General features: G+C 37.9%; 1 protein-coding gene across 4 annotated transcripts in view; it reads right to left on the bottom strand.

Moving 5' to 3' along the window:
• Positions 1–24698, bottom strand: part of ARMC3 (armadillo repeat containing 3) — a 76680-nt gene that overhangs the window by 31862 nt on the left and 20120 nt on the right. For 3 of the 4 annotated variants that reach the window (XR_016281958.1, XM_089533356.1, XM_089533359.1), the window contains exons 6-11: positions 23702–23770; positions 23260–23435; positions 21214–21408; positions 17105–17288; positions 3754–3906; positions 3531–3636 (exon numbers count right to left, since the gene is read on the bottom strand). Coding sequence is in view for 3 of the 4 variants with exons in the window: in XM_089533356.1 (XP_089389482.1) it covers positions 3531–3636; positions 3754–3906; positions 17105–17288; positions 21214–21408; positions 23260–23435; positions 23702–23770 (883 nt within the window). In the remaining variant the exon portion in view is untranslated. The remainder of the gene's footprint in view (positions 1–3530; positions 3637–3753; positions 3907–17104; positions 17289–21213; positions 21409–23259; positions 23436–23701; positions 23771–24698) is intronic. The other variant, XM_089533357.1, reaches the window with a different exon arrangement.

The raw sequence follows: 24698 nt of genomic DNA, 5'->3' as shown, positions 1-24698 counted from the left end.
GATATCAATATCACCATTAAAGAACCAAAAACACACAGAAAAGGCATTTTGGAAAGTCACACTCTCTTGGCTTCTGAAACAGTGTCTGCATGCCTCTCAAGCTGACTCATATCATCATCATCATCGTCGTCGTCGTCGTTGTCGTCAAAACAAGGGAGACTTGTTAGCATTAAAAGCACCCCCCCAAAAAAAACCCCTTGAGGCCTCTCTGGCCACTCACCTCCTCCTCCTCCTCCTGTTCCCTCCTCTTCTTCCTTTTCCCTCCTCCTCCTCCTCCCCCCTCCCCTCCTGCTCCTCCTCCCCCTCCCTTCCTTGGGGGCAGGGCGGAGGAGGCAGAGGAGGCGGGGCCGTGCTCTGAGGGCGCGGCCTGCCCTTTCCCCTCTCCGCCCCAGGCCCCAGCGCCCTGCTCTTCCTCCTCCGCGAGGAGGAGGAGGAGGCAGCGCGGGGCCACACTGAGAGGGCGAGGGGAGGGCGGAGAGGGCGGTGTGCGGCCTCCCTTTCCGCCCCCTCCGCCCCAGGCCGCGCAGCGCGGTCAACCCAGCTGCGGCAGGGGCTGCAGCAGGACCAGGCAGGGGCCAGTCACAAGGCCTTGGCGGGACGGATGCGGCCCGCGGGCCGTAGTTTGCCGACCCCTGGACCAATACAATAGTGAGATAAAATGCTAGTCAGAAAATTCTGGTTCTGAAGCACAATTAAGCAAGAAAGCAGAATTCTACTTATCTGCAGCCTTTGCAGCAGAAATCTACTTTCCCAATCTTTCTGCAGAGTTGTAGAATATCATACCAGTGATTATGTATAAAAAAGGGGAAGGAAGAGGGAAACTGGTGCTAAATGGTTCTGCAAGACCTAATCAAAACAATGACAACTTAGTGGTGGTTCCTACTACGATAAGCTCCAAATCCTGATTTGGGGTATATGCCCCTAGTTCCCACTGGAAATTGATTCTGATCCTCACTGGATCGATTCCAGGGGAAATAAAGTGGAGCAAACGCAAAAAGCCCAGGTTTTTTTGGTAGCAGTTATTTTGAGAAGAATCTGTTCTGACGTGATTCCTAACAGTGGGAACGCCAGATCAGAAGCAATTCTTTCTGAGGGGAGGGACAAATAGCAGAGGAGTGATGTTTTGACAGATCCACTATCCCCCCCTTGCTGCTGCCTGTGTATTTGTGGTTTTTTTAAAAAAAAATAAATTGATAGAATATGTATAAACATAAACAAGTTTACTGAATAGCCCAAGGGCCGTTTCAAAATACTCAAAACATAGTAATACAACAATGCCACACACATGTATATAAAATGTTATTATAGTGCCCTAAGTGCAATAAACCACAATACAATATCGATACAGATAGAATATGTGATTGATAGAATATGCGATTGTTTGATTTTGTAACTACAGTACTTGTAAGTCAAGTAGTTGCAAAATCAATCAAGAGAAAATTTTATATATATATATATATATATATCACTGTCTTCCCCTTCATCCTCCTCCTCCGTCCCCCTGCTGCCTTCCTTCCTTCCCCGCTTGCCTCCCCGATGCCCTCCTTCCTTCTCCACTTGCCTCCCCTGTGTCTTCTTTCCTCCTCGCTTGCCTCCCCAGTGCCTTCCTTCATTTCCCGCTTGCCTCCCCCAGTGCCTTCCTTCCTTCCCCACTTGGCTTCACCGCTTGGCTTCCCTGGTGCCTGCTTGCTGTCCCCAGCCCTGGCTCTCCCCCCCTGCTGGCTTATGCTCCATCACCGACTTCTCCCATCACCAGCTTGAAGCAGCACAAATAAGGATGAAAAAAAGAAAAACGATTGAGGTGGCATAAAAAAAGATCCTCTTTTATAGTGAAAATGAGGGATCTTTTGACATCGGTTACAGCCACAAAGAGGATTCGAATCACAGCCCGTGTTATTCTGCCAGTGGGAATGAGCCCTTAGTTCCATAACACTCAGTTTAACAAGGAGGCACAGAAATGCACAGAGCTTGGAAATGTTGCTATAATTCCCAGATTTCCCAAACCAATAAGGCCATTGGACAATGACAGACATTGTAGCACAGGATTGGAATCACGTGGCCCTCCAGCAATTTTCGAACTGCAAGCAGACCTAGCCAGCATAAACAGTGCTGAGGATTTCTGGGGGTTGCAGTCCCATTACATCCACATGAGTTACACTCCTGCCCCAGTGATGGCCTTCCTCACTAGCTTCAACAAAAAGTATCTGGATTGCCATCAAGATTCCTTGACAGAACAGAACAACAACAATAACAACTCCTTCCCTGTGAGTATTGCATTATATCATGTTGTATCACAGGAAGAGAATCTGAAGCAGGTAGAGGAAGGAGAATGTTTGGATATAAATGTATTTCTTTTTGTTACATAATAATGGTATGGATCATATCTGTAATTCCACTTACTTTGGGTTCTGAGCACATTCGCTTCTGGAATTCATAACCCATCTTTAGAAGGGTTTCAAAACTGGTATTGTGACATTGGACAAAAATAAATAAATAAAAAGGGCTCCCCATTCTTACAGAACCTTATCCCCTCATCCTCCACCACATATTCACAGCGGGATGTACATGCATCATATCAAGTCACTTCAGTGGATGGTATACTTCCCAATCTAGCCACCTTCCTATGCTCACTAGAAGAACATACTGTATATACTCGACTATGAGTCAAGGTCATGTAAAAGTCAAGGGCAGGTATGGGGACCAAAACTGTGGATTTTGATATGACCCATAGATAAGTTGAGGGTAAAATTTAGGATCATGTAATAAAGGATGTAAAGGACAAAGCAAAGGAAAAAGATGGCAAAGAACTTAAAAAATTCCAGCAGACATAACTGTTTGCGCTCACCCTAAAGACTGAACGGTTGAGGGTGGGGGTCAGTACTTCCAGAATGGATTACACTCTTGCCTTTCACCAAAGGATGGTTTCTTTATTTATAAGAGTAAAAGTACAGTACTTACAAGGGCCCATGGATAAGTCGACGCAAGGTTTTTGAATCAATTTTTTTACTAAAATTTCTAGACTTATACATGAGTATATACAGTGCCTGTATTGGACTGAACCCATGGTATTTAAATGTTTTTTTCAATGAGAATTAAAAATAGCACACTTAAATATTCACATAATACTCTGAATAGAATATTTATAGAGAAGGGAAGATTGACTAAATAATGAATTTTGAGAACTGTAAACTGTTTTAAGCAATTTCTGAATTTATTATTACCCGTGTCTTTAAAGTTTTCCCAGATATAAAGCTTGCATATTACATTTTGCTGCATATTAGTTCTAATACATATGGTTCCACGTTGCCTATAAAAACCTAGCTAGTTTCACAATACCAGCTTCACAAATTAGTATTTTAAAAATGGTAAAACCTTAATGAGAACAGATTCATTAAATGGCACAAGGATGAAACATAAAGCAAAACAAAAGTAAGAAGTCGATGGAATTGCAATTCCATTGGAATTGCATTAAAGTAAAATATATGTCTTGATTAAATCATTCACCCATCCTTTATTTATTATGCTCTTACCTTGCATTGCCAAGATGGGATGTTGTCAGATTAACTAGAGCTGTAGCAGCAGCTTCTTTTACCTCTTCATTGTCGCTGCTTAGCAACTGAACTAGCTGGGGAATTCCTTTGGAGAAAGAAGGGAAAAATGTATATATGGAGTTTCAAAGTAGCCATGGCAAAACTGTAGAATAATACATATTTTTTCTGCACCAGAATTCCATTTTCATCATAACTTATTTACCTAGATTTCCAATGGTTTGTTTGCTAGCTAAATTCTCACACATAGCTGAGATGGCTTGAGAAGCAGCGATTTTAGTTCCATCATTATCTGTTCCCAAAAGGGTGACAAGACATTTTTCAACTTCTTGTTCATTCAAGATTTTTCTGTTTTCAGCTGTACATAGAAAATGATAAAAACAATAAATCAAAACAGCACCAACATTCAGTTGGTAGATGGACAGAACAGAAACTACTCATCTGCACTGCATGGCATTCTTGACATACTTGCTTTTGTTCAGTGCAACATCTAAACAGAGTACACTAACATACATTCATAACATTTATCAACCTTAGGCTGCACACAGAACCTGATTCAAGCATAGTGAAGTCTGTAGAAATACGGGAATCTTTAGAACAGGTCAAAAACACACATTCCAATTACCAACCATAATTACATGGACTAACAGCATTAGCAATTATGTTCCCTTAAAAAGCAACAACCCTGAATTTATGCAGAGTCAGGAATGCACATGCCTTTCCCCTCGCCAGATCTATCCTTGCTATGGTATAATGCCTTCCCTCAATTAGTGCTAATAGGAGCCATGTACATGAAAATTAAAAGGTCACTTTTCCAGTAGAGATACTGCGTATTTGACAGTTGCATGAACCAAATTAATGCACAGACTAGCTACCATGGAAGTCTAGTTAAAAATGTGTGTGACACCTCTTTCACAAATTCCTCTATCCTCCATGGAGATGCAGGCTAACAGAATAGAGGAAGGAGGTTGTGTATGTACTCTTTTCATCATGTGAAGCAAAACACTGGTGTGAATGCATAATAGTTTGACACCAATGCAACAGACACCTCAATACACTCAGAGAAGTCAAGCACTCAAGATTGCAAACTGGTCCTGAATGAAGAGCAAAACAAAATATCAGAGTTATATTTGGGGGTGTCAAAGCTTTTCATAGTTTGCCCATCTACAAATCTATTGAATGTTGCAGCAAAGTATGCACAGGGTATGCAAAGAAGTACAGATAGTTCCTTATGCAACTTATCAGGATGTGATAGTTTGACTTCTCTGTAGCATTAACACTATGGGTTTTATCTGAAGCCTAGTAGCCGTATAAACCTCACCTCATTTGTTGTTGTTTTTAGTAGTATCTACCAAAGTTAGGCTTTCCAAAACAAAATGAGAAAATTTTTGTCCAAAATTGTTTTATACAAATGAACAAATATTTCCTTCAAAGAAAGGAAATGGTAATTCCAGCTGTTTCACTTTCTTGGTATTTGATCTGTTTTATTTTCTCAGTTTTATATCTCTCTTGTCAAAGGCATGCCCTTTAACATAATTTTTTGTTCAGTTGATGTTGTTTTGCACAAAGTCAAAATGGTTTGGGACAATTCTAAATAGAAATAGAAATAAGGTTTGCCACACCAGCACTGTGTATATGCCAACACTCTAGAGATGGCATTAACTGGGATTACAGATTGGCTTGACATGTAATGGACTTTGCCTCTAGCTTGATGCTTGCCAAACCTGTGTGTAATCCCTGGTTATGGTCTCTTGGGGAACTCCATGTTTTAGTAATTTGTTTTTGACACAGTGAGTTATTAATTTCTCAATATATGGTACAAAAGTGTTTATGATTCTCACTTTTCTTCCAAATAGTAATTATGATAAAAAAAATGGAAACGTATTTCAATTGTGTAGGAAGAAAAGTGAAAATGAATGCTTGCTTTATTAGCCAAAAGAGAAAACGAGAACCATCTGAAGGTCTAAGACTGCATTTCATATCTTATTAGAGAGGCAATGCTACAATAGTACGACTGACGTAAATTAAGGCTGCACTAGGGAGTATTTCTAGCTAAACATAATAGTATTTATTCCTGAGTAAATGGGGGTAAGATTAGGCTGCACATCTCTTAGCAATGTAATCATGGAAAATCTACACCCTACATCCACAATATAAATAAGGACCTGCTTGTTATAATCTTATACCTAAACCAAATATTTCATCACCACTATCCACTGTTGAAAATTACATCCCAGCCTGGTTTACATAGACAACTAAACCATGGTTTAGTACAGAAAGTGGCAGATTTTTTGGACAACCCCCATCTAGATAATTTGAACCACAACTTCCATCAGCCCCAACCTACATGGCCAAAAGTCAGACTAGAATTATAGTAGTTGTCATTCAAAACATCTGGAGGGTACTGGTTTGCCTAATTCTGCTTTAGCGAAACATGATGTCACTAAAGAAACTGCCATGAGCCTCAGATGTGCATTTCCCATTTTTCCTGAACTTCTAAGAAGATATATTGGCAGTGGCATCACTAGAGTTGGTGTCATCCAGTGCATCAACTCATGGCGTCACACCGCCACCCCACTGACCCCCAATACCACACCATGCAGAATCCTTAGTAATATTTTTTGTGCTAATGTTACTCATAAATCAGAATTCCAATTATGTCCAACTTTGCTAGTGACATAAAACAACTAGCAAAACTAAAATTATACAGCTGACTCTCCATATCCATTGATTTTTTATTCATGGATTCAATTATCCATGGCTTGAAAGTATTTTTTAAAAAATTCCAAAAAGCAAACCTTGATTTTGCTATTTTATATTAGGGATACCATTTTACAATCCCATCATATTTAATGGGACTTGAACTTCCGCAGATTTTGGTATCCACAGAGGGGTCCTGGAACCAAAGCCCAGTGCATACCAAGGGCCCAGTGTACCTTTAAATTACAATATCATATGCACAGCCTAAATGTATTTACCAGTACATAGTTTCAAGTGGTTAAAGTGAAGCTTTGGTAAAATGTGATGTTTTAAATTAAAATTTTAAAAGAAATTTAAATTTAAAATTTTAATTTTTTAAAAAATTAAAAATTGTTTAAATTAAAATTTCTATTTTAATTTTTATAAAAACTGAGGCCTCTCCTTTCTCCACTTGCACCATCTCTTCATTATTTTAAAGAGGTGCAGGAAAATGCCACAGCCCATTTCTGCCAAAACGAAGATGTTTGGGGAGCAGTGGTATCACTCTCTCTTAGGGTATCACCTGGTGCAGACTAAACCCCCTGCACTTACGTCACGGGATGTTGGCACAATTTAGTATCACTTTCCATAACACATAGTTAGTTTTTATGTAAAAATCAGGGACCATAGTTTAGAACAAACTCTGATTAAATAGCTAGATTTTTAGCCCATGTTTTGAAATCAGGCTATTTAGAAACTGACCAGTACAATTTGTTTCAAAATGTGTTCTTTAGTTCATATGCAATCACAAGTCAGTTTTGGTAGAAAATGAAAATAAACTTTTCAAAAGTCTCCCTCACAGTTGTTAGTGTGTGTGTGTGGGGGGGGGGCACAGTGAGCCTGAAGGCCATAGTGGCTTCTTCCTCTTTCTGCACTTCACATTAGGTTTGTGTTATGTGCAAACAATACCTACAACTTCTGACCGTTGTATTCATTTACTCTGCAATAACATGTCTTTCACTGCATTAAGTTACATTGCTGTTTGTTCATATGATTAAAGATGGTGATGATTTTGATTTTATTTGATTATGAAAAAATGTATGTTTGACAGAAGTCAATCACTTTTCAAAATATAGCTCAGCAGCTGTCATGTGTGAAGTGGGGCATGACATGAATGGCATAGTACCTTATCATTCATGGTCATGCAGTTAAATGTATTTGCACCACTCTTGGTGTGTCCCACCCATTGTCTGATCAGGTGGGTGGCAGGGAAATGTTATTCCAAGTGCAGTACAAGGATAGTGATCTCAATTAAGATTGTTCTCTCTCTCTCTCTCTCTCTCTCTCTCTGTGTGAAAATGTAACTCAACTTGCAGTTGTCTCACTACCATGATGTCAATTTTTCACCTCCTCCCTCCTTCCCATCAGTCTTTAGATCTGAATTTGTAGGGAGAAGAGGTACTTAATGATTAGTGACAAGACAAATCCACTGTTTCACAATCAGAGATTTAATTTCTATTACTGGGTTGCCACAAGTCAGGACTCACTCAAAGGCAGATGACAAGAACAAAAAAAATCTGAGCAGAGAGCTGAACTCTGAAGAATGGCAACTCTAATAGCTCACATTGACATCCTAACAGTTAGACTGTATTGAAATCATGTGTGCAAATGTCTCTATGGACTACCAGTCCTAACATGAGAAATTCCATATGTAATTTGATATTCTTTTTTTTATTATAAAGAAATTTTATTTATCTCTTCAAATCATACAAACAGTTAAAATACAATAAATCTTCATCATCTATTACATCCATTTCTAAGTCTACTTTATATATTGCTATCCCCATCCCGTTCTTCAATAACACTTCCTTAGGCATAGTCCAATCTTCCCATACTTTCCTATCATGACCTACTAGCTCTTATCTTTTTTCTATATTATTATTCCATAGAATCTTATCTTAACTATCTTGTATGTTCTTTTCCATTTTAAACCATCTATTCCTAATTTATTTCCACTTATCTTCCCTACTGCTTAACAACCCCTTATTGCGGTAAAAGTTCAGATCTCAAACACTACATCTCTTTTTTCTTTTAACATATATTCTTTCCACTCTCTATAAAATTTTTCCACTGAGGTTTTTCTGGTCAACTTATCTAGTTCTTAGAATTCCATAACCTTTATTCTCCAATCTTCTATCGTTGGTAATTGCTCAGATTTCCAGTATTTGGCGAATAGCATTCTTGCTGCAACTATCATGTAAAACATTAATTTCTCCTTTTCTTTTTCCATATCCAGGGTGTCTATTATGTTCAAAAGATACATTTTGGGTTTAGCATTTTCACTAATTTTCAAAATTTTACCAATTTCTTTATGTATTCCCTTCCAGTACAATATAGACTTTGAGCAACACCACCAACAATGTAAATATGTTCCTGCTTTATTTTTACATTTCCAACACTTATTGTTTTTCCCTTTAAACATTTTCGAAATTTTATAGGGTGTTAAGTACCACCGGTACATAGTTTTATATAAATTTTCTTTCACTGCCACACAAGGTGTATAATTTAATTTTATCTGCCATAATTTTTCCCACTGTTCTAATTGTATCTGTTCATTCAAGTCTCTCGCCCATTTAATCATATATTCTTTGATTGGTTCTTGTTCTAATTCAAGTTTTCAAATTAGATTATATATTTTGGAAATTTGCTTTTTTGGGTCTTTTACTATCTTTTCAAATTCTTCGTCTTCTGGCTTTATTCCTGTTGTTTTACTATCCACTACAAATCTTTCTTTAAGTTGTCTGTAAGTAAACCAATTACACGAAATATCTTCATTTTTTAAATTCTTCTTGTGTTTTCATTTTTCTTTCTCCATCTTGGCATTTCGTTATATCTCTATATGTTACCCATAAATCTTTCTTTAACTCTTCCCTTTAAAAAATGCTTCATTAGAGGATGTCCACAATGGTATTCTAATATTCCATCTATTTTTATATTTATTCCAAATCCTTAAAAGCGTCTTCCTTGTTAAATGATTGTTGAAGTTTGCATCTAGCTTTATTTTGTCATAAATCATATATCCATAAATTCCAAATTTTAAATCTATTTTGTCCAAATTTATTGTCCTCTTTTTTCCAAGTCTCACCCAATCTAATGCACATGCATAAAAATACCACTTTAAGTTCGGTAAGGCTGGTCCGCCTTTACTAACGGATTCTTGTAATACCTTTACAGTAATTTGATATTCTAATATTCTAGAAATAGTGTGGGATCTAGCCACTTGGGACCAGCAACTACATAGCTATAAAATTAGCCATCAGAGAGAAGACAACTCTGAAAAAACAAAAAACAAAACCTTCTACCAATCAGAAAAGATAAGCCTACTAATACAGGCATACATCAGTTACCAAACCTCTGACAGGAAGCTCCTTGTTACAAAGGCTTTTTATACCCAACTAAGGTTCTGTACAGACGGGCCCTTTGCGGCGCACCCATGACGTCCTAGGGTTGCCTCGGGGCGGCGCGTGCACACGCCCCGCAACCCTAGCACGTGATGAGGGCCTCGCAGCTGCGCAGCACCACACACACGGCATGCAGAGCTATGACATCACAGCTGCACAGTGTCCAAACAGTGATGCACAGCTGCGATGCCATCGGGACGTTTTTGTAGGTTTGCAACGGCGCAACTGCGCCACAAAAGGAGCCACTTTTTAATGCTCCTTTGTTGCTGCTGCGCCTCTTTCTGGTGATCTGTACCCCGCCTAAGGCCGAGTAGCTGAAGAAACACAGACATTTTAATTTTAATAATAAATTTTATTTATTTTATGTCACATCACAGCAGCATGTCTGTAGTAATCAATGCAACAAACAAAGCTTAAGCTGGGAAACAGTAGGATGCTAACTCTAGCTGATTCTATGGAAGCCAATCTGTACATTCCAACAACTATCACAACAAACAGCAACTGACTCCAGAAGCCCTGAGTATGAACAGCAAAGGAGAGAGTAAAGGAGAGAGCAAATAAGCCTACCATACCATCTACTCCCACTATGTTTAAAAAAAAAACAAACCCACAAAACTACAAGTTTGGCCAGTGTGGAAATCTTAACAAAAACAGAGTCTGGTGAAAAAACAAATCATCCCTAGATGCATTTGGAAGAAGCATTCAAGTGGTCTCTACACAGTTCAAAATGTTTTTCTCTACTTATGCAAAGGTTACCTGACCTGGTAGTTTCATTACAAACATGCATACTGTTAACATCCAGGGGTAGCTGTGTTGGCCATTTAACAAATAAAAACAAACTCCTGTTTGGTTTGTAACATCTTGCCTGATGGAGAAGCCCATGGAGCTCTGAAAGCTTGCAACAAGTATACATAGGTAAGCTTGCCTTCTGCGGCTTTGAGCTTAATTAATATAGGTCTAAAACACACTGCAGAAATAATCCAGTTTGAGACTGCTTTAGCAGCCCTGGCTCAATGCTGGGGAATTCTGGGAACTGTGATGTTTGTGAGACATTTAGCCTTCTCTGTCAGAGAGGTCTGGTGCCAAAACAAACTACAATCCCCAGGACTCACTAGCACTGAGCCAGGGCAGTTAAAGCCCTGGCTCAAACTGGTTTATTTCTGCAGTGTGTTTTGGACCATACTCTACAATAGTAGGTTAGGGAACCAACTAGAGGGGAGGTGACCCTAGATTTAATCCCATATCATACCTGGGACATGTTATGACAAGTGTTGCTGACCCAATGAGAAACAACTGCCACAACGCTATCAAATTAATTTAACACATGTGAACAATTAACAAGAAAGTCCAACACAATCACACCTTACTGTAAAAGAAAAACTTTCCAAAAGTGAGGGGACTATTTAAAAAGATGCTATCAGGGTAAGTCAATAGGATCATATCCTAAACTGACATATATGCTGATGGCTTCTGAATTGCTTCCTACCAAACAGAAAATAGATCTTTGTGTTATGGTCAGTAGTTCCATTAAAATGTCAACATAATGTATGACAGTTGTGAAAATGGCGAATTTCATGTTGGAGATCATGATGGAAAAAGCTGAAAATAAAATTGCCAGTATTGCAAAACTCTTACACGTATCTATGGTATGGCCTCAAATGTGTTTATTTCTGGAAGCCACATCTCAAAAAGATGATTCTGGGCTAGAAAAAGTGCAAAAAAGGGAAACTAAAATGATCCAAGGGCTGAACAACATCATGAGGAAGAGTTACAATATTTAGTGGAAAGGGTTGGGAGACATAAAGTTTATAAACTGTCATAGACAGTCCAATCCACTCCAGTTTAATCCACTTCAAAAACACAAGAACCTGGGTCATAAATGGTAGAAAATTCAACAAAGACCCAAGTAAATACATCTCTACACAAGATAGGTGAGCTATACAGTTTGTCACCACAAGATGGTTTGTTGGTCACTCACTTACAGTTTTCAAAGGGCATCAGACAAATTCATGGTAGGTGTAGCTATCAATGGCCTCTGGTCATGGTGGATCAGCCCTATTTCCAAGATAAGAAGTACTGTAGCATGCCTCTGAACAGGAGATAGTTGGGAACAGTAAAGAGGGCTGTTGCCATCCTCTCCAACTTGCAGGCTTCCCAGATATCTGGGATCCCACAAGGTAAGCCTTTGGTCTCATCCAGCATAGCGCTTTTAACATTTCTTTTGCCATTACCATCTATCAATTGTTGTAGAAATTTCTCATAATCAAAGTATATTTCAATATTTGCCATATTTGAAAAGATTCAAGCCAACATGATATTAAGAAAACAATAATGGATACTCTCTGATCCTAAATGCACTGCTTGGAAGCAGGAGTTGTCAGTTTCAATTGCACTTGTTCATGGGAATATTGCAATTGAAAAATAAGAGCTCTAGTTAATATTGAATATTCACTTCAACAAATATATCCTATCCATTTTTTTCAGAGCAACTACATTAATGTATATACTTGAACTTTTTACTATATATCCAGATAAGCTCACTACTGCAATTTGGCTAGACAAAGCAGTATGCTTATACAGGGTACTTCTACCTCTCCTCTTCAGCAATAGCTCTGCTAAATAACCTATGATAGTGAATTGCAGCTACAAAAAGAAGGATTAAAATATTTTACACATTCCTATTCATACTCCTCTCTGTAAGCAGCTTATCAGCAACTGAAGACAAGAGATGGGGACAAGAGGAAGAACATTCACAGCTATTAAAAATTTACTAACAATGGAAGAATTCTATATATGTCTACTCAGAAGGAAGTCTCATTGTTTTCAGTAAGGTTTATTCCATGACATGTCTCTACAGGGTTGCAAGCTCAATGAGCTTTCCAGCATTTTGTTAGAAACTGTGATAGCTGCAGGTTGCAACAACCAAAATACTTCAGGTACAACTGAATTCACTCTAGATTTTAGGATGTTTAAAACCTTTGTTCCTTTGGGAAAATAATAGATCAAAACCGCCTGCATATCACTGTAGTCAGTCTGATACTTCTAACCTCTCACTTTTGTTCTGTCAAGCATCTGCATTCATACTAGCTTGTCACCGAAAGATAAAGGAAAACTTCTGTAGTGAAACTATATTGATTTCATTTATAAAGAAAGGTAACAAGGAAAAAAAAAACATCATTGGCATTGGCAGTTTTATCCAGAGATACCATAAGTAATAAAATCATGATATGAGTTGCTCTTGTCAGAAATATGTTGTAGCCTGTAGCACCATTTCTTACTTTTAACAGTGCCTATAGAATAAAGCAAAACAAAAGAAAGCAGAAGAAAAGAAGTATGTTGTTCTTTTCCATGTAGATGTAAAAAAGATATAATAATAATAATAATAATAATAATAATAATAATAATAATAATACTGTATATATTACAGTATTATATATACTATATTATATTACATATTACAGGCTGAGTATCCCTTATCCAGAATTCTAAAATCCAAAATTGTCCAAAATTCCTAATTGTCTATGGGTGACTGAGACAGTGACATCTTTGCTTTCTGATGGGTTAGTGTACACAAACTTTGTTTCATGCTAAACATTATTAAAATATTGTACATGAAATTATCTTTAGGCTATGTGTACAAGGTTTATATGAGGCATGTTTAGACTTGGGTCCCATCTCCATTTGCATCATGTATATGCAAATATTTCAAAATCTGAAAATCCAAAATACTTCTGTTCTCAAGCATTTAAGATAAAGAAGACTCAACCTGTATTATAATAAGGTAATGTTATAATCTTATTATATAAAGAATAAGTGCTACAATATGAAGAACATTACTCTTTATATTACTATATTATACAGTCCACCCTTGGTATCTATTCCAGACACACACATACCCACTACTAAGTGCAATGTGTGCATGAGCACTAATTGCCACGTACATACATCCCCATCGAAAGCAATGGGGCTTGCCATCTGTAGAAGCTTAAATCAGTGGATGGCAAGCTCGCAGATATAGAGAGTCCATTGTAATATTATAAAACACTGTTTTGTTTTTTAAAAAAGAAGTCACACGAAAAGATAAATATACAGTGTGCCCACGCCATATGCAGGTGCACGATACATGTCTTCAAACTTACGCTGAAGCCGTGCAACAAGTAAGTAAATGGCACATGCACTGTAAATGCATTGCAGCATGAGCACTCAAGCACCGCGAGCATGCACCCCATTGTTTACAATGGGGCTAGCTAGAATATGTGTGGAATTCCCCTTATTGGGGGGGGGGAATCCGGAATGGATCCCTTGCGTAAGGGAAGGCCCCACTGTACTTATTGATCTGTTTGTTATGATTATTGGTCTCTTCATTTGCCAATCAACATGCAGGTAGAATACATGACTAAATCAACAAATCACACGCTCTCGGCCTTAAGGGAAGGCAATGACAAACCTCTTTGAATAAACTTGCCAAGAAAACTCTGAGATAGGATTGTCATAAGTTGGAAATTACTTGAAGTCACATAACAAGAACAACAATAAAACCTCTTTTGAATATCTTTCACCATGAAAATCCTATGATGAGACAATCTGAAATGAAACAACCGATTAAGCAGAAAAGTGAGTGATTTGAATTTTGCAAGACCATCAGTTTGTTCGTCACAAACACATTCTACCAGGAGCCAATTATGGCATAGACCATGAATGGCTGATTTAAAAGAAAAGAGTAAAGCTACAGACGAATATTAAACCAAACATTGTGCCAAAATACAAACTAAAGAACATCCTTGTGGAATTTAAAGATAATATTAAAAAACTGATTTGCACTATTTGCACTGCTCAATTTGCACTATTAAGCCAGACTGACTAGGATTCAGAACAACTTTGGACTGAAGCCAGAGACACTGTTTGTCAGGGAGGCAGGCGAAAAAAGCAAAAACAAAAAACCAGAAATCCTATCTGTAATATACTATCTACAAAGTAGACAAAGAAGACATTGAAATAGTTCAAGATTTTCCATACCTTGGTTCAGCCATTAATCAGAATGGAGACTACAATCAAGAAATCAAAAGATGAGTGGAACTTGGAAGGGCAGAAGTATCAAGATATGTCATTGAATGCTAAAGTTAGGGATTGTCATATGCCATCGTAGTCTAATTTTATGTATGTTTGAGAAAGCTGAACAGTGAAGAAAGTAGATAAGAAGAAAATCAAAATGAAATGTGGTGCTGGAGAAGAGTTCTGCTAAAAAGACAAACAAATAGGTCCCAGAACAAATCAAACCTGAGTTCAATCAAGCCAATACAACTAAATTGAGACTGTTCTACTTTTTCCATATCATGAGAAAGCATGACTCGCTAGAAAAGATAATTATGCTTGGTAAGACAAAAGGAAGACTACATTCCAGCTAGACAGACTTAATCAAGGTAGCTACAGCCCTGAATCTGCAAGACCTGAACAGGACTGCTGATGAAAGAGTGACATCAACAACAACTCAACAATGTACTGTCTCAGACGATGTCGGGTTCTTTTTCACTGGAGATTTTAAAGCTGATGTTCAAGGGCCACCTGTCATGAATACTTTAGCTGTAGATTTCCTGCACTGGTAGGGAGCTGAATTAGATGGCCTTTGGTATCACAAGCAGCTCTACAGTTATAGTATGTGATACTATGATACATAATGTAATTCTATATTAAAGTTCAAGCAATCCAGGACTGTAGTTTTCCATCCAAATATATACATCATAAATGCTACGGACTGGTTGTGGAAGGGGAGGATGGGGAATATTTGTGGCTCCAGACATTATTGGACTGCAATCTGAACCTCCCTCACCACTGGGCATGCTGACTAGGGCTGATGGAAGTAGTAGCCCATCTGCATTTGGAAGGCCCTATGTTGTCCTCCCTGGCCTAAAATGTATAAAAGGCATCAACAATGGTGGTGTCAATTTTTTTGTTGTTGCGTGTCTTCATGTAGTTTCTGACTTACGGTTTTCTTGGCTAGATTTGTTCAGAGGAGGTTTGCCTTTGACTCCCTCTGAGGCTGAGAGAGTGTGCTAAGCAAGGATTCAAACCCTGGTCACCAGAGTCATAGTCCAACACTTAAACCACTACACCACACTGGCTCAGTGTAAATTCTACCGTTATAACAGAGCAACAGAGAATCTCAGACAGATGACATCTGCAGAAAGTTTGGTGGACTAAAGTTCTTTGTAAATATCCCCAAGCAATTTTCAGAAAAGGGATTGGATCAAGCTAGTCTTCAAAGAAAGATATAAGGGCAACAGCACAGCAATAGCAGAATACTTGGTCTTCCTGTTGTGTTTTGACCAATTACACATAGAAAGGAGGTAGGATATACAATGGTTAATTCTAGGAGTATTTTTTAAAAATAACAAATCTGCATCATTAGTTGTTGTTTTTAAAAATCTATTCTCATGGTTAAAAAAACCTTGAAAAATATATAACGAATTCAAGTTCCTTTTCTGTGATAATGATTATCATGGTTGTATGGATCTCCCACTGACACTCTGTGTAAGGAATCTTTGCTGACAAGTTGTAGAATTAGGCAGCAAACAACATATCAAGCACACTGATGTCAGTCCAAAGCTTTGTATGGGTTCATTAGCACCTATAAATAAATCTAAAACTTCAGTGTGCCATGTCAAACCAAAACAAGACAGGAGAAGAGAAAAATATTTAAAATATGGGAAAGCTAAGGTACAACATGAAATAAGAAGCTTTCCTGAATTAGAAACAGTGTATAACAAATGTACATAAATTAATGGAATAATGCTAGAGTTTCTGGAAATAACTAATAACCCAGAGATGATGGAAATAAAAGCCATCTAAGTCTGTCACAGCTTATGTCACCAGAATCCCTTGAGGGACTCTGAATCCTATTATGGACAATAAGGAGTACATTATTCTTCATATTATTACATTTCGTGATATGGCACTGCTGTGCTTCAATGGCAGTTTGACAAATCACAATATAGATGCAACTCTGAGACATATTTAAACGGCATTCTCATGCTGAGTGCAAGCTAGGAGAACCCAGTGTGCTTGCCTTAGAATTCCATAGTGAATTCAGAAGCAGTGAACTGTTTATATAAACACAGAATTACGGAATGAATAATTATAAAAAGATAAAATGAAGTTGGTAATGCACTAAGGACAATAATATGTATGCTATGTTAAAGTATGTTACATATTCGCAAGAAAAACATCTGCTTCTGAGTTGCTTTATGTGGTGAACTCAAAAATCAGAAGAAATTGGGTTAACAGCAGTTAGCAGCAACAACAAATAAAATTGTAGAACTTGGGAAAAACTGGATTTATCACAACTCCCAGAATGCTCTAGTTAGCACAATGACTTTTCCAAGCTCTAGACATATTATTTGGATTTCAGAAGTGACATACGATCATAAGCAGCTTTAGTAATGGCCTTTGCTGCATTTCTTTGAAATTCAGGAAGAGTAGAAACTTCAGTGAATGCAAGTAGTTTTCTGAGACACCCTGTTTCTTGAATCAGTTGCATAGTATCCACATCCTCTAGACAATTTGCCACCACTCCAAGAGCTTCTACATGAAGATCATTGAAATCCTAAAAGTTAAAAAGACGTAGGCATTAAATGAAGGCTACAAGGGTTACAAATTATATTCCATCATTTAATAATAATATTATGAATATTATCATGAGTACAGGTATATCTCAGTTAACAAAGAAAGTGTGTTCCTGGACATTACTTCTTTTGGTACAAGAAGCAGAAATAATAGGGAAAGAATAGGGATAGGTTCTGGCACCACAAAGAAGAGCAGTTCTACATGTTTCAGTGAACATTTTATCTGTAACTAGCAATATGAACATGTGAAATGAAACAACCAACTCAGTAAGTCAGTTGCATAAGTACACAAAAAAATTGGAACTTTCTGGAGACCTCTTGAAGTTTCTTCCAAAATTTATCCAAGGATAATTTTTCTTTCTTTCACCAACCATTTTTTGTATGACTTCCATGTTGGGGAACTATGCTCTTCTGGCATCTGGCATGTGTGGGGTAGTGTGAACTGGGGCATGCTTATCTGGTCTCCCTCTTTTCTCTCTGTTACACATACACAGTAACGGATTCTGGAGGCAGCTGCCATTTACCTTGTCCATGGCAGGAAGGTGCACATGGCTAAAGTAGGATCACCTAGAGTAGAACCCCACTCTTTGTAATCTCAAGCTCTATTGCACTGCATAGTTTTTTGGTGTCAGGTTGCAGCAACATGTCTGCATTGCTTAGTGCAGACATGTTCCTGCAATCTGACACCAATTGTCAGTGTACCTCAAGCTCTTCTTCACTATCTGCCCACTGCTGATTCTGCTCTTTCACCTAGACAAAGGACATGGAGGAAAAAGTGCCAGAGGTTTTGTTAATTGAGGTATGCCTGTATTGTCAATATTATCAATAGCATGTCATTCATTGGCATGCCCTTTAAATATATGTTTTCTTTTGCATAATTCAAATACCCCCTCGACTGTACAAAATAGCTTGCTGTGATCTATGTTTAAGTCAGCACCAATGCAAAGATTTGTATAGCCTTCCATCCTTTCGTATGTTGGTAAAATGAGTACCTAGCTTGTTGGGGGCAATTGGTTTACAGATTGTGAATCACTTAGGGAGTGCTTGTTCACTAATAAGCAGTATAGAAATGTACTTGCTATTGCTATATACAGTAGTGCAATTTATATGTACACAAAAGGTGGTATCTTCATAATAAGGCAAATGTTTTTTTTAAAGAATGAACAAAACAGATTATTCTCATGTTTAGGATAATGTAAAGAAAGGATAATGATAAGAAAGAATAAGATGTGTGACTATTATTTGTTATTTGACATTTTTAATTTGTTGCCTGCTTTACTTTATTGAACCCTTTCCTGAATTGTTATGTATTGTTTATATGTATTATGCTATTTTTCTTAGATTGTACGCTATGGGCAGGTTTACTTTATCTATTTTATTGTTTGTATGTACAGCGCTGTATAAATCTACAGCGTTATATAAATAAAGAAGAAGAAGAAGAAGAAGAAGAAGAAGAAGTAGTAGTAGTAGTAGTAGTAGTAGTAGTATTCCACTGACTCTAAAAAGATTAGAATATTAAAGGTAAAGGTAGTCCCTTGAATCGAATGTCTAGTCGCAACCGACTGTAGGGGGCAGTACTTATCTTCGTTTCTAAGCCAAGAAGCCAGCGTTATCCGAGGACTGCTCTGGTGGTCATGTGGCCACCATGACTGCACCAAATGTTGTTATCTTCCCACTGAGAAGTGGTACCTATCTATCTACTTGTATGTGCATGCTTTTGAACTTCTAGGTTGGCAGAAGCTGGGACTAGTGACAGGAGCTCACACATCATGCAGCATCCGGGCCTCGAACTGCCAACCTTCTGATCTTCTGATCATCAGAATTGGCATCTTATATTAGAATATTACTCAAATGGTATTAAAATAAATTAACCCACTTACTTTCCCTTTGTGACAAATAAACATGATCCATATTACTTATTTTATTAATTAAGATATCTGTATTATGCCAAAGAAACAGAACCTTTCCATAGTCTGAAACACAGGCTGACATAGGACACTTTGCAATAAAAAAGTACTTTCTTCCTTAGTGTTTTATATCATCAAACAAACCATCAGCATAATATCTGATTATTACCACATACCAATACCCACACAATATTTAGTCTAATTCATGCCTCTGTATCCTACATGTATCCAGCTAGCACCTGGGCCTGCATGAACTGGCTGTGTTTGCTTGTGTATATAGCCAAATAAATAATTAAATCTGTCTTCTACAGCAATGTTGCACTGCTAATCACTGTTATGGTTTTTGGGTTGGACTGAGGAGCAATGCCAACCATACCTTTCTTATCAATCAGTAACCTAGTCGATAGGGAGAGAGCTTCTCTAAATTTAGGTAATTAAAAACTCACAGTTTGATGCATTTAGAAAGAATAAGTAAATGATTTTAAAATGGATTGAAACCATTCTGCAGCCCCAATCCAGCCAGCTTCGGCCCCAAATAGGAGCAGAAAAAAGCTGCCCCTTTGTTGCTGGAGCTGGCTTTTTGCCAGCTCTGAGGTGAGTGGCGTCTAAATGCCATGCCCCCAAGTTGCTCGGAAGCTGGCCAGCATGTAATCGCCGGCACGGCTTCTGGGCAACTTGGCGGCATGTTGTTTCTAAATGCCAAGCCCCCAAGCCAGTTAGAAGCCGGCTTTACCAGGCCGTCTGTTTCAGCCCTAAGTGGCTGTGGAGAAAAGTTTTTAATAGAGTCTTGTGTGCTGAAATTTTTACATTGTTCTTGTCATGGTTTTAAATTATTTGATACCCTTTAAAAATATTGATGTTTTAAAATGGTAGCTTGTTTAAATGGTTTAAACTTTTTATTACATTTTAAAATTCATACAGGTTGAATGAGTATCCCTTATCCAAAAATCAGAAATCTGAAAGGCTCCAAAATCTAAAACTTTCTTTATGGGTCGCTGAGATAGTGATATTTTTGTTTTTTGATGGTTCAGTGTACACAAACTTTGTTTTATGTACAAAAATATTTAAAATATTGCAAAAATTACCTTCAGCCTATGAGTATAAAGTATATATAAAATATAAATGAATTTGGTGTTTAGACATGGACCTCATCACCAATATATCTCATTATGCATATGCAAATATTTCAAAATCTGAAGAAATCAAAAATCTGAAGCACTTCTGGTCCCATGCATTTCAGATAAGGATACTCACCCTGTATATCTCCTTTTAATTCATGGCTGAGACAACCTGGATCCCATTCAGAAGAAAAGTGGGATACAAATAAAATAAAACAGATAAAAAAATAAAATAGTTTTTTCTGGGTTTTTCGGGCTATGTGGCCATGCAGGCACGTTTCGCCAGCAGGAAGAAACTCTTCTAGAACATGGCCACATAGCCCAAAAACCCCACAAAAAAGTATGGATGCCGGCCATGGAAGCCTTCAACTTCAAATTAATAAAATAATTATTTTAGAAATATTAACAAAAACAGGGGATGGAGGTTGCAATTTTTGTCTTACAAGGGGCATTTTCTCCAATGTAGAAGGGAAGAGAGAGGATGTAAGCTTTGACACATGCATTATCAATAAATAAACAGTTGGCCCTCCCCTTACGCGGGGGATCCATTCCAGATTCCCCCGCATAAGAGAAAATTTGCGTATGCTCGTGCCCCATTGGAAACAATGGGGTGCATGCTTGAGGCTTGGGCAGCGTGCGTGCCACAGGTGCACACGCCACTGCTTTTATCATTGCATGGCTTCCACGTAAACTGGAAGCTGTGTATAGTGCACCCACGTATGGCGCGGGCACACTGTATACTCCTTTCTTTAAGTCTGTTACTTTTCTTCAACATTAATTCCTGCAACTTGAATCGGTTAATATGGACTAAAATTAATGCAAATACTAAATGAGTAAAATTTCTTGAAGCAATGACTTATTTAATTTTAAAGACATGGTACCTTAGTTTCTAGTATCTTGAAAAGATGATCTAGTCCTTGATTTTCTCTTAGCATCATTCTGGTTTCTTTGTCAATGGTAATGATACCTAATGTTTTGAGAGCCAATAATTGAATAATTGGATAATCAGACTTTAAAAGTTCCAGCAATGGAGGAATCACGTTTAGTTCACGAATTGCAGCACGACTCTGGAAATCCTGCAGTTAAATACCAAATAAAAATGATGTGAAAACACACGTGTCATTCAGAATTAAAAATAATAACTTTTAAGTTAAGAAAATGCCATGTTGAGTTTGTTTATGTGTAATTTCTCCCATCAGTTTTAGCAAGTACCAGGTGCAGTTGTCCAGATATATCTTACAACAAAGACAGTTAGATACCAAAGAAAAGAAACAGCAAAATGTGATTCAGAATAAAGACATGCTCTGGTGTCCTAGAAAAGATTGAGCTGTGAATTGAATTCATTACTGAGTTGATTCACTTACAGCTAGATCCACAACACAGTTAAATTGGAGTGTTTGGATTTAAGCCAATTTGGTACCATTGAAATCAATGGTGGTAAATCAGCTTAAATCCTAATGTTTCAGCTTCACCAGATTACGGATCAGGCTATTAGATACTGAAAAGAACTCCCATACAAATGCATTGTTCTTTTGCTAAACAGCATCCGGTGACATTAACACTGACTGTGAAAGTAACCATTCACAATAAGCTTCCTTCACTTATGAAAAGAGGCTGTCAAAAGCATTTACCAAGAGTTAAGATGCACAAAATCATGATGTGTAATGCAAGAATGTGGGGAAAACCTTTTGTTTCTGCCCCTCCCCCCCCCAAAAAAATAAGACAGGTCATTTTATAACCTGTTTTGGAAGATACACACACAAACTTGCACAAGGAAGAGAAAATGGACTTTATGCATTTCTGTCTTGAAAATTACTGCCTTCATACACATGCAAATAGACCTACGCTGAACATGTTTCATTGGAAGCAAATTTCATTGGACTCAATGGGATCTGCCATTAAGTAAATCACTCCATGCTAGTATAAGAGAACTGCACCTATGGGTCTCATCATCCAATTGCAGAAAGGTGTCTAGGACATCAAGACTCCTGCAAGCAGAACCTGGATCTGAATGCATAGCAAAAGGATTGATCTCTCTTTATTCAGGGATGGAAAAATGGACAGCAGACCCTTACTTCCCTCCTGTGTAACAGGTGATCAATAGCGTTAGAGGTGACAGAGCTGACTCCCACTTAGGTCTGAGAAGGGGAGCAGAAAAGAAAAACACCAACAAGCAGATGAGTGAAATGTTTAGATAAATCCTATATCAACCACTCCTCAAACTCATACCCGTCAGGTGTGTTTAAGTACAAGTTCCATCATCCTAAAACAATGTACCTGCTAGGGACAATGGGCACTGTAGATTACTACACTTAAACAGTAGTAAACAAGGAAGTGTGCTTTAAATCTGTACTTACTGCTATATGGGGAGACTGAAAGATCACCCCTTTCAGTAGCACTGCCTTAGTCTATGGCAGGGGTAGGCAACCCTTTTGAGCCAGAGGCCGGGTAGCTGTCCCTCAGACAACTGGGGGGCCGAAGCCAAAAACTAAATAATTAAATAATGTTTTTTTTTAAAATTAAATAATTAAATAAACCGGGACAAATGTAGGACAAAATTTTCAAATGGAGGGCACTTTTAAAATAAAAAATGGAGGACACGTGAAAAAATTTGCTGATTTTTTAAAAAATGTTAAGATAAATGCATGTTTCTGAGGCTTCTATAGACAATCACCCCCCCCCAAGGCCCCGACGGCAATCGGTGGCAGGACTGGGTTGGGGCCGGTCCCAAGGCCTCGCCAGGCCGCATCCGGCCCGCGGGCCGCAGGTTGCCTACCCCTGGACTAAGGGGCATGAAGGATGGGGTGTTTCTGAGAATGGGATACTAGGAAAACTCCCCCCCAATACAATAACATGGCAGATTAATTTATCAGAAAGGGCATATAATTTTGTAATGAAAAATGAAGGGGGGGGGGGGAAATCTTCACCTGTACCAAATTATAGATGCATTCAACACAGTTCTTCTTCACATCAGGGTCAGGGCTTCCCAGCAGTCTGATAAGAGGCTCTAATCCACCTTGCTCAAATATTTGAACTTTACTGTTATATTCAACTGCCATATGGACCAGACAAAGGCTGGCAAATTCATGGATCACTACATCTTCTAGAGCACAAAAATAAAACAAAATAACCAGACATTAAACAGCACAGAAAATGTACATTTGTGGATTGTTAGGATGATGTTTTTAGAAACTCAATGACCAGTAGCTCCTAATCCATTCACATCTCAATCTGCTATACCTACACAATAACCAGGGGGAGCACAAGTATACATATGTATTTCCAACAAAACTGCACAGTACAACAATAACTTGTTATGAAATGAGAGAAGCAAAAAAATTTTTGCACAAAAGGGGCAATGCACATTACCTTCTGGTGCCAGACGAGCTATGAATGCACTTGTGACATCCAGCTGCCTTAATGATTTCTTTACATCATCTATAATGAAACAAATATGCATATGAAGCAATATTTCTTTTAACTGAAGGAATACAGTGAATAGTCAGAACCAGTGATGCAGACCGTTTGCTATTATTTAATCATACAAGGGAATGGAATAAAAGGATTAGACTGGGAGAAACATCAAAGACGGAGCATACTTCTCCGGGTGATGACAGAGCAAATATATTGTGAGAAAAAACAAAAGGAAGAAAACTAAGAGCAAACAATTTCCAATAAACTTTTAGATAGCTTGTTTGCCAACCAACATTTGTCATATAATAATATTCCATTACAGAATGAAGACTCACAAGTAATCCTATTTACTAAACTTGGCAACATTTTGGCAAAAGCTTTAACACTAAAGTTTGGATAAAAAACAAGCCACATTTTGACTGCCTTGTGGATTTATTTCCATTTAAAAAATGTTGTCCAAAATTATTCCAAAAAATCCAGACCCTTTTTGTGAAGGCCAAGGCCATTATATGCAATGGAGTAATTCCAGTGATGGTTTCATAATTTATGAAAGATTGTATCAGGCCAAGTCATGCTGGAAATTATTCACAAACATTATTTATTATTGAGATAATATTCCTTCCTGAGTTCACTTTATATAAAGTTTAGGTAGGAATCATCCAAGCCATTGTATTCCCCATCACTATGTACAGATGCGAGAGTTGGACAGTGAAGAAAGCAGGTAAGAAGAAAATTAACTCATGTGAGATGTAGTACTGGAGAAGAGTGTTGAGGATACCATGGATGGCTAAAAAGACAAACAAATGAATCTCTGGAAGCCAAGATGATGAAACTGAGACTGTTGTACTTTTGTCCACATGATGAGAAACCACAACTCACTAGAAAAGACAACAATGCTAGGAAAGGTAGTAGTAAAAAGAGAGGAAGATCACAAGCTAGACTAAACTAAGTA

Source organism: Sceloporus occidentalis, unplaced genomic scaffold (genome assembly GCF_023333645.1).
Source record: "Sceloporus occidentalis isolate IW3139 unplaced genomic scaffold, rSceOcc1.0.p SCAF_7, whole genome shotgun sequence".
In the NCBI taxonomy this organism is placed as follows: Eukaryota; Metazoa; Chordata; class Lepidosauria; order Squamata; family Phrynosomatidae; genus Sceloporus; species Sceloporus occidentalis.
The sequence above is the reverse complement of the archived record's forward strand: the minus strand, read 5'-3'. Positions and strand labels throughout refer to the sequence as shown.